We start from the raw sequence: 17,206 nt of genomic DNA, 5'->3' as shown, positions 1-17,206 counted from the left end.
AGTCAGATCTGTCATGAACTTGTGCCCACTGTCAACATGTGTAAAAACCTCTGCATAAAACCTGCCAGATCTTTAACAGGTACATAAAAGCCTGAGCATTACTCCCCCGTACTCGCCTCCCTCTACTGGCTCCCTGTCAATTTTTGAATTCATTTTTAAAATTGTATTTCTTGTTATGAAGTCACTTCATGGATCAGTTCTCTCATATTTATCAGAACTCTTATTTTTTATTTCATTTTTATATTTGTTTGTGATCATTTGTTGTGTGTTTTTACAGTTTTATCTGCCACTGCCTGTGAAGCACTTTGGTCAGCTCACATTGTTTTAATGTGCTATACAAATACATTTGACTTGACTTGACTGAAGTGTGTTTTGGGCATCATTTGGTTTTAGGAAATAGTTTCAATATTTGTCACCTATTTGTTCATTTTGTGTCTTCAGTGGGAAGAAATGGGAACCAGTAGTTTGGAACACAGCGATGGTTTTAAAATTGCAGCAAAAGATTTTTTCAAAGAAAATTACCCAGAAACTCATATTGCATTCATTTGCAACATAAACGTGACCGTTATCTGAGACACATTAAAAGACAGTTAAAAAGAGTAGCCTGAAATCTGACCAATATTCAACATTTCATACAGGGTCCACTTTTAAAGTGTTCCCAGGAAAACCAAGTTCTCACCTTCAGTAGGTCCAGGTAACCAAGAATAGCGATGAAGACAAACACAGCCAGGAAGAGGAAGCAGCACTTTGGAAGGTTTGTGCAGAACTTGTGTCTTATACAACCTTTGACCTCCATGTTTGGGGATCAGTCCTCCTCTGGTTCTGAATTAAAACATACAACAAAAAAGTAATTGGTAACTCACTCCTAGTTAAGCTTATAATATGACTTTATTAGCTAAAATTTTAACTTAATTGTTACAGTCCACATGAACGCCCCTCTTTGTGTGTTTGCTTATATATTAGGAAATGGCCGAGGCCATTATCTTTTTTTCAGAGCGGGGTGATATATAGTTATTCTGATTGTGTAAAGATTGTCTTTGTAATAATGTGTAAGAAAGATGTTGATTTTACCATTGGCCTCCTTTTTCCCCTCTGCCCTAATGCCCTTACATTTCCTGCACTATGTTATGGTAACATAATGCCGGATCCATTAAGCTCTATGGGGACATTTTTGCTGTTGTCTAGCAGTGTTGTTCTCTTGACTTTTGAGGAAACAAAAATTAAAACACATAAACACATCAAAACGTCCCATCGACACTTTCAGTTAGGCACATGATGTCATGTGATAACACAGAGACGAGACAAAGTTTGGCATGCTTGCACCTCAGCGAGGACAACAAAGGAAATCGTTAGGCTGGAATGTCAGGTCACTATCAGGAGTTTGTATTACAGGTTTTACAAGAGTTAGAGTTACGTTTTCTGCAGTCTGGCTACAAATACAGGCATTAAGGTCATTAATTATACTTTCTTGTTCTTCAGGTGTTTCCGATTGTTTCTTTAAACTTCTACACTTCAGATTTTAAAAACTGTACTTTTTATTCATCAAAATTCATTTTTAAGTTTCAGTTACTTTGCAGGTTAAGATAAATACAAAAGACAATCTACAAATAAATAAGGATGTATCGCTGAAGATCATATACATTAAGTAGTTCTAATTAGCCTTGTCTTTAGTAGCTTCCCAAAATCAATGCATCAATACAATAAAAATACACTATAATATAAACAGTTTAAATGGATCATTTTGTTTTATGACTGCTTTTATTTTTGGTATTTTAAGTATATTTTGATGCTAATACTTCTTTATTTCAATAACATTTTTAATGCAGGACTATTTTTTGAAGATTTATAAGACTTATGGTGCATAAACAGATATAACATTAATTATTAAGTATCAACAAACCAACCCAGTAAATGTTATGGAGCACAAATTACGATTTTCCTTCTGAAATGTATTGGAGCAGTATACAAGCAGCAAATTGGTACAGAAAAACTAAAAAGTATACACATACACGAGAAGGGTTGTTGGAAACATTTAGTTTCCACTATGGTCATAAAATGAAACTCAAAGGAATATTATGGGTCTTACCTCAGCATGGATTTATCCCGAGAGAACACAGTGATGAAATCTTAGTTTGATTCTTCAGTTTATCTCGAGGTTTTTTTCTGTTCGTTTAATTTCCTGGCAGTCAGTCAATGAAGCATAAATAAACCGTTCAGTCATATGGCTGCTTACGCCTCTTTTTTAAGGCGTAGTCAGAGGGCTGTTGTTTTATAACACCATGGAAAGATGAAACTTGTGAAACACCCTGTGTTGGACAAGCTATAAATGTAGTGAGCTAAGCCACCAGTTACTCTATCACATTTAACTGCACTGAAGCTACCCCCCAGAGAAATGCAGCAAGCTAAGCTAAAGCAAAAAGGCAAAGTAGCTTGCTCTTTAAATCTATTTTCTTTTACAGTGTGTAATGGTAAAATTAATGTGAGCCTGTATCATCGTTGTAGAAGTGTACACATCGTTCCCCTCTCATTGCACAGGTTTAAAGTTATTATAATTAGGTGTTTATCAAAGACTGACTTCACTTCTCAGGCAGAAATAATTAGCAAAACTACCTCGAGAAGAGTTTGATGAGCATACTGTATTTTAAAAACTCCCAGTGATTGGCTACTCTTATCTCATTATTGCTTCACTAAAGCTTGAAGAAGAAACTGTTAACATGTTTGATAAATGACTCATGTACTCCCTATTTGCTATATAATATTCCATCTCGACTTAGCTGTTTTGTCAGACACTGTCAGGCTCCACTCAGTGTAAGCGGCTGAAATACAGCTGAGGTTTCTTTATTATAGATTTTGCCTCCACACAGTGAACAGATTTTATTCCAAGTCAATGCTGTTGTTATGGTATTAATATTAGGAGCACTCTGTACTGAAAGTAGCTTTAGCTACATTTATATCAAGCAATTTACCCCACAGCATTTGGCTCAACTTAACCAACAGCCAAAGGTTCGGGGGTGGGGGACTTTGCAATTGAGTGTTGTGTCTGCTAAGATCAAGGCCTGGGCCAGATAAGAGTCCTTGACCCCCTTGGCACCGTGTGATGGCCTGTAACGAAGAGCCCATTGTTACTGGTGACTGATGGCTTGGTTGCCATGTAAATATTGCACACTGGGTTTGGTTAGAGGCACAACTTAAATTATGAATGGCACTTGGCACTTTGATAGCAGTATTTGCACTTTATTAGCAATCTTTGCACAGTACATTTATCACATTGCATATTTGCACATTTTAGGATTCAACATTATTTATTGATTGTGTACAAACAGTATTTATTCACGTTTTAAGCCCATGATTGAGGTGGTCTTCCGGCGGGTGCTGGCTTGAGAGCGCTGCTCCGCCTAAAAGAGAGGGGTCAGTTACACATAAAACACTCTCAAATTATTTGGTTTAGAATGCGGTTAATAGCATTCTATATATTACATGGTTTCTTTATTAATTAAACACAAAATTTACAAAGCTTTGTCATTGGTTTGATTAAGTTATACTAGTTCATTTTTCCTTTCTTTGAGTTACCTGGCTGCTGGCTCTCGTTCCTGGTTTGGCCAAAAGATGTGTCTTTGGGTGGAGTCTGGCTTTATGGAGGAGGACCATACCAAGTGCGCTGACAACATGGGGGGGGGTAGGGTTTTGTTGTATTCAGGTTTAGTTATGTTGTATGTTGTCCTCCCCTGCACGTTTAGTCTTGGTTTGGTCAGCTTGTATAAATGTCCCCCTCAGTTCTCATTTCATTAGGTTTGTTGGTTGAGTTTACATCTAGTTTAGTTATTTTTCAGTAGAGTTCTGTTCTGTAGACCTCTTTTAATTTGCTTGTTTAAGCAATATTGCTTTTGTTGAACCCCTTTGGAATAAAAATCCTGATTTTTGAGCTTCAAACCTCTGTTCCTTTGTGCCTTGACTGTTTGGTCCACGACACACCGTCAAATCAAAAATGCTTCTTAAAAACAATTGAAGTCTTGAAGTATAAACCGCAGACTGGCAGGACCTGATGCAATCAACAGTATATTGAAGTATTGACAGCAAATGCTACAATACACTCTCAGTGTCCCGGGATGGACTGACACTGTGCTGTAGGTTCCCATTTTAAATAGATTGGATGGTTATACATGGTTAACCGTGGTTCTCTGAGTGAAGAGACTATCCCTCCAGCTCAAGGCTGCTCTGGGATTCGTAACATCAAAATTATGACCAGTGAGGGTAGGTGCACAGGTGCTTTTATGCTGTGATCACTGCCACTACACAGGTAGCTTGTCTTAAATAATGATCCACGTCACCTGACCCCCTCTTGCCAGAGTCCAGGAAACAAAAGGCACAACCAATAATCCAACAGAAATGGGAGCCATGAGGGAAAATCTAACAGAGCACAGGCAACAGGTAACCAGGGTTCCACGAGCATAGACGCAATGAACTGGCACAGGGACATGGGAAGACACGGACTAAATACACTGGGGAGGTGAGACTAATCGGGCACAGGTGAGACAATCAAGGGAGCAGGTGAAAACAATAAGGGCAGTTATTCTATAACAGGCAACAATGTTCCTCGGCTTCTCTCTGACAGAAGACCAAAGAGCAACGTTCCCTCTTTGCTGCTCTCTCTGCTTCATAAAGAGCAGCAGCCTGATGAGCCAGCTCGGCTTGCCTCTGGCCTTCGATTTTGTCCTCAGCAGGCTCTTTTCTGGTTCATGAAGCCTTCCAGAATGGTGACCCAGCTCAGCTCAGGGCTCTCACATGCTAAAGGGCAGAAAGTTTATTTTACTCAAACTGAATTTAAAGGTTCATAAATGTAAAGGTCACCTTAATCTCTTAGTGTACATCTACATTAATGTATAAGTGCAAACCCTCTCAGTTTACAGTATTGCAGAGAGACTAGACAATTGCTAATGGCTTAGAATCAATTTGGCATCAAATCAGGAGCATGCACAATCATGTTTAATTAATGTCAACTAACCGAGTCAAATTAGCTCATCTATAAATGTGAACAACACACATTTTATCATACACAAGTTTCATTAACTTTACGGTTCAGAACACCCAGAGTGCAGGAGCAGAAATGATCCCTAACTGAAAGCTATGTAAACACATTAGCAGCGGCAACAATGGCTAGCACTCTGTTTACATTGCTAGGTAGCTATAAAGTTATAAACTATTAAGCTATAAACTCTCACAAACTTCATACATGTAGTTCGACATGTTACGGTACTGTACCGCGACCACTGGCATGCATGCGCATGTAAATACATACCTAAAACAGGATATGTGGAAAAAAGAAGGAAAACGTGCTGCCGTTCAGTATGGCTGCTCATATGAGAATGAGCAATAGTGGCAGCTCCTGGCCAATCCATAGCCCAGGCCACAGGTAAGGTCTCATACTGCCCTCTACTGACAACAACTGGAATAATACACTTAATTCAGGAAAGTTAAATGCTGCTGCCGGCCTTAATTATTCTGTTTACACAATTTATAAAACAACAACATGTGATAATACATTTTGTGTATGTCACACCATGTTTGAGAAGTGTATTTGTCGTGCATTTTGATTTTATAGTTTGACTCATGTCCCCTCTGTTAACATGGAGGAGGCGGGCTTTATGACCTATACTGCAGCCAGTCAGCAGGGGGCGCTCTAATGTTTTGGCTTCACTTTTAGGGAGCTGTCATGTCGTCCAACTTTTCATACAGTCTGTGTTCAACAAACAAACATTTTAAAAGCAGTTTTCTTCTCCTCTTGAGGATGGACATTTTTACTTTTTACAAATCTGCATCAATGATGTTGAAACTTCGGCAAAGGCAGGAACAACAAAAACGGTTTCTTTTTCTGTAAACAATGCAGCACGCGGTAAAGGAAGTCTTGACTGGAAGTCATTAATCGCTAACCGCTGGCTATGTTCACCATTGTCCCCAGAGGCTATATCATCGTTGGGATCTGAGATCATTAGAACACTAAAAACAACCGTTGTCATGACAACGCCGTCATGCTTGTGTAGAGCACTACTGATCTATGCTCAGCTGAAACTACTAAAACCCCGGATATTTGGCTTTACCTGATGCCTTATCATGTTGCTTCACTATATTATATTTTGTCTGCTATATTTCTATTTGTAGATGGTATTCATGTGATTTTGCATGCAATATAGGTCTACCCACCAGCAGGCCAAAAAATTCAACCCACAGCAACAATTCAAAAGTAGCACTTTTGCGAGGGACATCAGCAAACCTGTCAACCCTGTACAGACGGGAGTGCTTCTTAGGCGAACATACTGGAATATGCTGGCTTAATTTGGCTGCAGCCAATTGCACACTTGGGAGGGGTGTCACACACTTATGTTTTCCTTGACAAATGGAAATAAATAGAAAATAAATAGGAAAGAACGGCAGACAAATCCGTTCATAGGGTCATATTTACGACTGTATGTTGGGTATTTTCTCTATCCTGCATCTCCTGCTATCCCATTTTTCGGCCCATCCAGTCGAGGCAGATGGCTGTTCAACATGAGTCTGGTTCTGCTCGAGGTTTCTGCCTGTTAAAAGGAAGTTTTTCCTTGCCAATGTGCCGAATATTGCCAAGTGCTACTCATGGTGATTCATGTTGGGCCTCTCTTTAAATAACATAAAGAGTCGGTCTATACCTGCTCTTTTTGTAAAGTGTCTCGAGATAACTCTGGTTATGATTTAGCACTATACATATAAAATTTAAAATTTGAATTTGATTTGCTGAAAAAATCTAATCTCTGCTAATATGATTTTGTGTTTCCTTCTTTACAACTGAAGCACTAAATGTATAGTGTTTCTCCCACACAATTTAAGAGTAATATTTTCAAACTTTTGCAGATTCACATTTGCTCTTGTACTGCAGGCTGGTCTATGAAAGCTGAGTTTATAACACACACTTTTCAGAGACTCACCACACAAGAGCTTGCGTGAATCATTATTTCCGGCACTGTTGTCTACCAGCTCTGGTCTGAAACTCCCAAACAAATATTATGACAAAAAAACAGCTGGGTCCAGCAAAGCAAAGGCATTCTCTCTTTAAGATATGTTTGCTCATTGCTGATGGAGTCAAACCACAGCGCAGCTGTTACGCAACAGACATGCAGCCAGTGGAAGTCCGGGATTACAGGTCAGCTCCTTCTTCAGCCCGGCGGTCCGGTACGATGCCTGCAATACTGCTAAAGCTGCACCAACCCTGCCTCTGACTCTAGCTAAATACTATGCACAAACATTAGAGAGTTATCAATCGTATCATGTTACTCAGCATATTCCATTTAAAGTAAATTATATTATGACAAAAAAAACAGCTGGGTCCTTGAAGCAAAGGTATTCGCTCTGAAAGGTTTGTCTGCTCATTGCTGAATAAAAGTGCAATCAAATGTTGTATTTACAAAGAGGGTAGACTCCTCCACCAATTAATGACGAACAAAGGATATGCAACCTGGATGCAAAAGTGGGTGTTGTTAACTTAGCTCTGATGGACGAGTCATAAATACGCATGCAAATGTACATCCACAAAACATTTGCAATAAAAAGATTCACCCTGTCAAAACTCAAACTCAAAACTACAAGATTTCAAACCTGAAAAGCAAAGAACAGTGTTACTGAAATTCTGACAATTTGAGACTGAATTTCAACCATCTAGTTTTTTCTGTTTTAAAATTCTATATAATCACATTGGCCAATGAGAAGCGCTGATTTCTAAAAGTCAGACTTCATTAAATATTTCCACGTTTGTCCAAAGGTGATGCCCTCCGTGACCAGAACAACTACGGCTTCAGCACCAGCGACCGTGACAATGACGGTTGCTCCCCATGCATCTTTGGTGATATCGCTCAGATGGAGTGTACGCTTACAGGAGGTGGTGGTTGGTGGTACAGCCGCTGTGGCTCTGCCAGTCTGAATGGTGACTGGCATCGTGCAGGTGACCACATGGGTTGGGCGTCAGGCCTCCACTGGAAAACCTGGAAAACCCTTGCGCCTTACTCCATGAAGGCCACCAGAATGATGATCAAGTCTGTGTGAGAGGATCCAAGTTTTACTCCATGCTGGCTTTTCTTGTAGCACAGCGAGAGTGGAATTAGACTTTAGCACTTTCTCCTTTAACCTATTTTAAAGCATGCTTTATTAGTTATAGACACAGGTCCTATTTACTGCTACTACCTGGGTTCTCTCAGTGTTTGTTTTGAAATTATGTGAACATTTCATCCCGTGCATGTTCAATGTGGTCATCACTCAGGTTCTCCTTTTAGAGATCATTAAGAATGATGGATGACCATAATTCAATTAACAGGCATCTGTGAAATCTTTGCATTCCTAAAAATGTGGGTGTTAAATCTGAAAATTTAACAAACATGTAGAAGCAATATTAGGCAGGTAATATTATCATGTTACTTTGTTTCTTGAGCATAAAATACATTTTCATTAAATGATTATATTTGCCCAACCTGATTTCTTGACTGTTTTCAATTCCCAGTTAGTTCATCTTTAAACTACTATCAGATTGTATAAGCACATTAAAGGATACTCCCTATTTCATATGCTCACAGGTTCTGTATGCCTGATATTTAAAATGTAAAAAAGTGCAACATACAGAGATATTACATGTCCCCACTTTCAGAAGCAAACAGTCTTTGTTGGAGTGATCCATGAAACATATTCACGTCTCTTGGGGGAGGTTTTTTAAAAATATGTTGCTGTTGCTGTTCCTACAAAGTGAATTCACTCCAATTTTTGCTTCATTGACTTTCTATATGAGAACCTCCCACCCTGCTGGATAACAACATTATCTGGTGTATAAACCATCCCAGGAGTCATCTGATACTGATCACTGATCACTGAGATTGTGCATCCCTTGGCCAGTCATGAGGAAAGCCCCGCAGGTAAACTTTTGTGCGTTAACAGGGTTTCTGATCTAGCTTTCTGCTTCATGTTCCTGAACTGGTCAGCCCTATGCTCAAGATGATTGAAGACACGACCCTGACCTTTTCCAATGTCTCCTGAAATGCCTGTACTCGCAAATGGTCCACCTCTTAAAGTCAGGCCAGATGTCCATTCTCAATTGGCAAGATGAGTTAATGAATCGTCAGATCCAGAAATTTACATTCCCATAAATGTAATGGAGCTTTTGATTTCATAGGTGGGCTTATTCAGGAATTGGCTTCAAGACTGACGTTTAATGAAATCTGATTCTACTTTTGGTAGTGATTTCCTTCAGCTCCTGGAATGTTGCTTGATCATTTCAAGACACAGCTCAAGGAGTTGCACCATTAATACTTAGAGCAATTCAGAGTGCTTTACACAGTTCAAAACAGAGCATTAACAAAAAAAAGCAAAGCAAAGCAAAATATGGCATTAAAATACAAAACAGGTCCGGTCCGAACAATGTAACAGTATACTGTATTATAGTTCCCTGAGCTTTAATTACTTCTTGTCAATTATACTTTTCCTTAGTATTACGAGAATTATTTGCTTATATTATATATATTATTATTATATTATATATTATATTTGATTACTGCAACTCCCTACTGGCAGGCCTTCCTGCATGCACATTCAAACCTCTGCAGATGATCCAGAACTTAGCAGCGCAACTGGTCTTCAATCGACCCAAAACGTCACGTCACTCCACTGTTCATATCCCTCCACTGGCTCCCAGTCGCCGCTCGCATCAAATTCAAAACCCTGTGGCTTGCTGACAAAACAGCAACAACAACGAAAATGAAAGGTAGAAGGATGGCATCATTCACGGTAAGACCGTGGTGACAGTCTGAGTGAGGTCGAAATAGATCAAGCATTCACCAGTGTTTTTTATGATAGCCAAGTTAACTTGAAGCTGTTTTCAGCCCTGTTCCGTCACTTTTGTGCTCAACATTCACTGGTTAACCCTCCTGTTATCCTTGGGGTCAATTTGACCCCATTCAATGTTGATCATTCACAAAATAATCGTTTTGCTTCATATTTCATGACTTTTCCTAATTTGATGGGGACAACTGATTATGCATAAAATTATCATGATGATATTTTTTCAATGTGCTGAACACATAAAGCACGCATTGGTGTTCCTCTGGGGTCAATTTGACCCCAAGCTGTTTTAGCTGTGTAAAACTTGTCTGTCTGTGTGTGTGACCTAACATCCCCACACCTGCAGGTGCAGAGTTGATACTTTTGAGTTGATACATAACAGAGGGGTGGGGAAAACAACTATTCCCACCAGAACTTTGATACTTCTCGTGGTGTGGGCATGTGGGAAACAACTTGACTTGTGAACTCCTGCCAAAATGAGGAAGCCAATGTAGGCTTGCAAGTTGATCACATCCAAGTCTTTCCGACTACACATGCCTCCCCTCTAAAATTATCATCTCAAGTACAATATTTTCAAATGATGGTTATATGAAGAGCTCGAATAATGACTTTATGTCTTCAACATGGCTGACTGTGTGTCTGGTGGGACATACTCTTAGCAGCACGTCTACCTTGTTGTTGAAGTGAGTAGAGGGACCATCATTTTCCATTTTTGGTGCTAACATGACATGGGGGAGGGGGAAACAATATTCTCATGAGAACTTTCCCGCACCATGGGCATGAAGGTGTGTGTGTGGAGGGCGGGGTATTCCCGCAAGGACATTGCATTCTGACATTCTGAGACAGAGGATTGTGTTGAGGAGGACCCTGATTTTGAGGTATTCTCATCTGATGAGAATGAGAGTGCTGACGCTCCTGTTGTCTCTCAACCACCAGCAGACACGATCCCTTCCAATAATGAAAAGATACTATGGTCCCTTTCCCCACTTCAACAGCAGGGTAGACTTAGCACTACTAATATTATCAAAATGGTTCCAGGCCCCACCAGATATGCAATCAGCCATGTTGAAGACATCAAATCATCATTAGTGCTCTTCATAACACCATCCACTGAAAATATTGTACTTGGGATGACAAATTTGCCGGTCCCAAGCCGGGATATCAAAAGAGGAGGGGTGAGTGAGACTTTATAGTGACTAACCACAAATATGTTAAAAAAAAAGGAGATCAAAATAATTAAATAAATATGTTTATGAGAGGAAAGGGGGGGTCACCAACATCAATCAATATGGTTCATTATGTGAGAGTCATGAATGTGCACCCCAAATTAGAAAAGATTTGGATGAAAGATTTCCGAGATACACTAACTCTAAAACTGAAGGTTTGACCTGATGGTGGCGCTACAGGAAAGGTCATATCATCACCAAAACCAATAGAGTTCATACTCTTGTGGTCATTAATGTTGTCAGTAAATTTGAGAAGCTTTGTATGAAAACTTTTCAAGATACATTCATTCTAATTTAAAAGTTTGGGCTGATGGTGGTGCGTGGCACTAGAGAACAGGTCAACTCACCAATAGGTTTCATTATCGAGGGGTTATTTCTTTATTCAACAGAAAAACAAAGTGCCTGACACAAAGACTTGGTCAACAATTGTATGTAAATCATTTTCTGGAGGCAAATATCCCTGGGGTCAGATTGACCCCAAGGGTAAAATGTGTTAGTTTAAAAAACGTGTGGGGGAAATTCAAGCAAATGGGGGTTTGCTGAATTTAGCAAAACTCTCATTGACCAAATCCACATCTAGCTGCCCTTTTGGGGGCACACGTAGGACAAGAGAACATCAATCATATTCTTAATGATGGGACGTGGTGGATGGATGTTGTGTGGCATATGGTGAGCCAGAGTCATCTCCAAGGCGTCCACCAGACAAACATTAAGTCCCTTGAAAATGGCTCTGAGAACCTTGTCTTGCTGAAGCGAGAACCAGTCACTGTTGGTAAGAGCCATTTTAAGCGTCAAAGCTCTCAGATTTGGAGTCCTGATGACAACCAGCGTGCCTGGAGCCCTGTCCAGCAGATGCACCACTGCCCTGCGGATGCTCTGAAGCCGTCGGATGTAGAGCTCAATTGGGAAACTGTTGAAGTGAGCCCCGACGGTAAAAACTATGACAGTGTTGTCGCCACCAGTTACCCCATCTATTTCATTGGCAATGTAACGCAGCTCGCTGATTGGGACGTTGCGAAAAGAAATAGGAGGACCGTGGCAGCGGTATGTTACCAAGAATTTGTTTGCATTGTCCAACATCATGAAAGGTCCTACTTGCTTAAAGCTGTACAGGTTGAACTCCTTGACATCTGAAAGTAGTACAGAGTGGAGAGGTTAAGCAGAGGTTTAAACAAAATAAAACTGTTTCCAGAAATCCCTGTGGATCAGCTACCTGGTAGGAAAGCATTGAGGTATTCAAACCACTGCCTGATGGTGGAGTCTCCATACAGGTGGACAATCTTGCCTTTCAGACACTGATTGACGGCAGAGGGGCTGTTGAATTGGCGAACTTTGATTCCACCTAGTGCTCTCCACACACCCTGGTAGTAATAGCCAGAAACTCCAGACTTCCCAATGCTTTCCTTGACCTCAGGTTGACCTGAGAGAAAAGGATGTGGGAAGACTTATTTTATATTTTACTGATTGCAGACAAATCCCATGAAAAGACAAGAATCAGTTTCTCTGCTTAACCTGTCTGTGGCACACCATTCATTTAATTTCTACAACATAAATCTTTATAAATGGGTCGAATACAAATACATTAATTGATCCAATGAGGTTCAGTTTAAGCAATACTCAAATATTGTGCATTTAGGACTTTGTACAGCTGCAGATAAAAACATGTATGTGCTTCTTACTGTGATCGACTCTAATTTAGTAGTTTTGAAATAAATAAGCACTTTGGCTACAAAGGCAATGCAAAGTACAATCAGCCCATTCTTGGTTTTCTTCTTTTCCTGTGACTTGTTTAGACAAAAGGGAAAACATGGAACACTATCAGCCTTATTAGTTACAAAAGTTGCCTTTTCAGGGATCAAAACCTAAACTGACTTAACATCACACACCAACCTTTGAGTATGGTCTTCCAGAAATAATAATAATGCAAACGCTAAAATAAGAGATCCATTTTGACTGCCTTGGATTCTAGTGTATCTACTAAAAACAGCCACTGAAGCTAACATGAAAATGTTCATCATTTAAGCAGAACATTGGCAGTTGTTAACTTGTACTAAAAAGTTCTAGCTCTTGAGCTGTGTTTTTATGGTTTAATGAGCCTTTTATGGGACATCATTACTCCGGAGCAACTACATACACAGCGACTCTTTTCTGCCAACACTTTGCTCTGGCGTCAATACAGAGCTAGGTTGTGTGCGATTTTTGCAGACACTTTTACTTTCATGGTCTTAAGCACATAAGGTTTTGAATTGTTATCATAGGTAACGGTGAAGGTAGGAAAGATCCTGCTTTACCTTTCCTTTGAGGCAAAACAGCGACGTTAGCAGGTCCTGAAGCCTGAATGAAGACTTTCATGTTGACACCCCTGAAGAAAAGCTCACATAATAAAGTATCTCATACACACATTCAACATGTAAAACCACCGTCATGTTATTTATCAGAAGGAAATGCTTTAACATTCAATAATTCTTCTTCCTTAGTTGGACTTTGAAGATACGCTGTCTACTTTGTTAATATAAGTCAACGAATTGATTCAGACTGTTTTTTGTTATTCTTACTCTGGTAACATCTTTAGACTCAATCTTTACTGCCTGTTGTTACAAACTTGACATATTACACCAAGAAGAAACATAGTTAGCTCTACTGTGTATATATATACATATATACATATATTTATATTTATTATAATGGAAACTTAATTAAAGTTTTTTCTCTCTCCTCCCTCACCTTTGGAAAAGCTTATCCTCTGTGGCCTTGAGTGTTTGGAGTTCTTTGGTGTCTCCGTTCAAGTGGTTAATCCTGTCATCACAGCTCAGCTCTTCTGGCTTGCAGCAGAACCAAGGCTCACCCGTACGGAGGTCCGTGAAGTTGCACAGCGGCTGCCCGGTTTCACGTAGGCAGACGTTACAGATGGTAGTTTGAGAAATTGAGCCTGAGCGGAAGAGGCTCTTGAAGGAAATCCTATCAGGCTGTTCTTTGTTCAGCCTGTGCAGCACTGTGACAGCCTCACTAGAGTGAACCAGCGTCACCTGATAGTACAGAGAACCAGAGTTTTCACTCAGTCATGTCAAGTTACCAGGCGGCTTAGTGCAAATGTTTACTGATTAGCTACATGAAGCTAGCAACAGTTGTTAACGTGCTACTGACAGTTTTAAGGTGACAAAAATGACAGCTGGTGATTAGAAATAAGAAGGAGAATAATTGTTTTTTTGTTGTTTTTTTGAGTCAGTAGAGAGGAGCGAGGAGTTATCACAGTTATATAATAAACTGTCTGCCCAAGGCTAATTCATAGATTAACAAATTAAATAGTTAAGCACAGAATGAAATGAACCTGACACCCTCTTGTTAGCGAGTACAATTGGTCCTCTTACCTCTACAGCCAGCCGTCTTCGAAGTGACAAAAAACAATCCTGACATTTATGTATGTGCACCACAAATCAATCAGTGAGAAATGACAAACACTCGACAAGCTAACAAGCCAGGTAAGGCAAGTGCAGACACAAATATCTGCTGTAAGTGCTAAGTGTTAAATAACAGTATACTAGATATTCACACTGAGGTATATAAACCCTGTTTTTAGTCTCTATAGTTTAAAGAAATATCGTCAAGAGTCTAAAAACATAAGAACCAAGCTGTAAATATGTTTATTTGGGTAGTAAAGTTGGGCATTTAACATGGAGATCAATGGAGATTGGCTCACTATTAGAGGCAGCCTCCAGTGGTCATTAGAGGTACTGCAGTTTTTGGCACTTCCACAATGACTTAATTTATTGATTCTGGAAGTTGACACTTGTTAGCAACAGTAAGTCAGTGGGGAGAGGTTTATATAACATATTTTAAACACCTATAGAACAATTACATTTAAAAAGATAGCCTTTAGCATTACCTCAACCTGTGCACTTCCTTCCCAGAGTAAAGAGAATACAGCAGAGTAGGAGCCATTGAGGTGATCCACCACTTGCCCGGCCACACCTGCTCCAAGTGTCTTGTTGTGCAACCGTGCAATTAAGACATCTCCTCCAGACTTCTTGGCTTGACCTTGAAAGTCGTATATTTTGATCATAACCTCCAGCTGATCCCCTACATGCCACTGCCCCCCCTCCCTCTTCCCTGGGAGAATGGTGAAGGTGCTGTGGGCAGGATCACTTGTCTGATTCAGTGGAAGAGGAGCTGGCAAAAGTGGAGTTTCTGGCCAAGCAATCGAGTCTAATATGAGGCGTTCCTCTACAGCGTCTGTAGAGGACAGTGGCTGGAAGGTGCAGAAGCCATGATGCTTCTGAGGATCAGTGGTAGCTCCCTGGAGGTTGATGGTGGAGATTTCTTCATACTTCAACTGGCAGGGGGTTGAGACAGAAAGATTGTGACAAAGATGCCTTAAACAAGCAAATGAACTAAATAAAACAAAAAGGGCAAGAAGGACATTTTTTTCTGCTCTACACAACAAAATGACACAATATTTATGGATGGTAACAATCGTTGATCTGTTAGGTGTAAGCTGCTGGAATTCACTCTTAAATAGTTCTTGTTCTTTGTAGGTCATGGCGCAAGTGCATTTAGGACCCGCTCCACTTTTGCTTGTTAAATGGCGCAAAATCTGGGCACACAGTAAAGCACATATTTAGTCTCTTAATTAATCAAAGATGTATTTTGCATATAACATTAATCATATATAATCGCTTTCTTATGGCATAGCACCAACAGTGGTTGGTGCATCTTACCACACCCCATTTTAAGTCCAAGAGGCCCACAAGTGCTACTAATACAATATGGACGCCAGGTGTGAACAAATCTGCTATTTGCACTTTGCACCTTTTTGCACTGCAGAAAGACTGGGCACTTTGTTTTTGTGACAATCAGGGGAGCATTAAGTAAAGCCAGTACATCTCACTGATTCCCCCAATGAATCTTTGCAGATCACAGCGGGGGAGATTGAGGTAAAGTGACACAAATAGTTCAGGTGGGATTATAAGCTTTGAACACAATAGGGCAGTTAGATGCAGAGTCAAAAGTCATATTTAAATATATCCTCCAGATACTTTTAACTGTACTTTCAAATCCGTAGTTTTATGTGTTTTTATGATACTGACTGCTTTATTTTTTTATTACACTGTATATGTAAAGGCCCAACTAGGGACAAAAGTTCAAATTAGCTAAAGCTCTAAACTCTTCTTGCAACACATCAGTTTCGTGCTCTGTACTGGAACTATGTTAAATTTTATTGTTTCTATCAAATAGAGTAAATTCAAATTCACGAGTATCTTAAAGTCCAACAGAAATCGCATTTAGTTATCCCAAACTACTGAAGTAGTTCTGTTTGGCCCTTCTGACTCCACCAGTCAGATCTGTCATGAACTTGTGCCCACTGTCAACATGTGTAAAAACCTCTGCATAAAACCTGCCAGATCTTTAACAGGTACATAAAAGCCTGAGCATTACTCCCCCGTACTCGCCTCCCTCTACTGGCTCCTTGTCAATTTTTGAATTCATTTTTAAAATTGTATTTCTTGTTATGAAGTCACTTCATGGATCAGTTCTCTCATATTTATCAGAACTCTTATTTTTTATTTCATTTTTATATTTGTTTGTGATCATTTGTTGTGTGTTTTTACAGTTTTATCTGCCACTGCCTGTGAAGCACTTTGGTCAGCTCACATTGTTTTAATGTGCTATACAAATACATTTGACTTGACTTGACTGAAGTGTGTTTTGGGCATCATTTTGTTGGGCATCATTTGGTTTTAGGAAATAGTTTCAATATTTGTCACCTATTTGTTCATTTTGTGTCTTCAGTGGGAAGAAATGGGAACCAGTAGTTTGGAACACAGCGATGGTTTTAAAATTGCAGCAAAAGATTTTTTCAAAGAAAATTACCCAGAAACTCATATTGCATTCATTTGCAACATAAACGTGACCGTTATCTGAGACACATTAAAAGACAGTTAAAAAGAGTAGCCTGAAATCTGACCAATATTCAACATTTCATACAGGGTCCACTTTTAAAGTGTTCCCAGGAAAACCAAGTTCTCACCTTCAGTAGGTCCAGGTAACCAAGAATAGCGATGAAGACAAACACAGCCAGGAAGAGGAAGCAGCACTTTGGAAGGTTTGTGCAGAACTTGTGTCTTATACAACCTTTG

At 39.7% G+C, this 17,206-nt stretch overlaps 1 protein-coding gene across 1 annotated transcript; it reads right to left on the bottom strand.

Annotated features, from left to right (window-relative positions):
* Positions 1–11,648: 11,648 nt before the first annotated feature.
* Positions 11,649–15,327, bottom strand: LOC138599874 (NXPE family member 3-like). Its single transcript, XM_069671629.1, has 5 exons — positions 14,956–15,327; positions 13,797–14,098; positions 13,364–13,434; positions 12,286–12,492; positions 11,649–12,202 (listed from the first exon to the last, which is right to left on the bottom strand). The coding sequence occupies exons 1-5, from the start codon at positions 15,130–15,132 to the stop codon at positions 11,649–11,651; spliced, it is 1,311 nt and encodes a 436-aa protein (XP_069527730.1). The 5' UTR covers positions 15,133–15,327.
* Positions 15,328–17,206: the final 1,879 nt, after the last annotated feature.

Source organism: Semicossyphus pulcher, unplaced genomic scaffold (genome assembly GCF_022749685.1).
Source record: "Semicossyphus pulcher isolate SPU_LCO1_2020_fin unplaced genomic scaffold, fSemPul1.0.p SCAF_20, whole genome shotgun sequence".
NCBI classification, from domain to species: Eukaryota; Metazoa; Chordata; class Actinopteri; order Labriformes; family Labridae; genus Semicossyphus; species Semicossyphus pulcher.
This window is presented reverse-complemented; position numbering and strand designations above follow the sequence as displayed.

What these genes read in the sequence shown, in the direction of transcription:
- LOC138599874 (XM_069671629.1), bottom strand. Translation starts at nt 15,132, where the DNA reads ATGATCAAAATATACGACTTTCAAGGTCAAGCCAAGAAGTCTGGAGGA. An exon ending in GAGGATAAGCTTTTCCAAAG is followed by an intron (nt 13,435 to 13,796) that starts GTGAGGGAGGAG and finishes GCTTTTCTTCAG; the next exon opens with GGGTGTCAACATGAAAGTCT. An exon ending in TGTTTTGCCTCAAAGGAAAG is followed by an intron (nt 12,493 to 13,363) that starts GTAAAGCAGGAT and finishes CTTTTCTCTCAG; the next exon opens with GTCAACCTGAGGTCAAGGAA.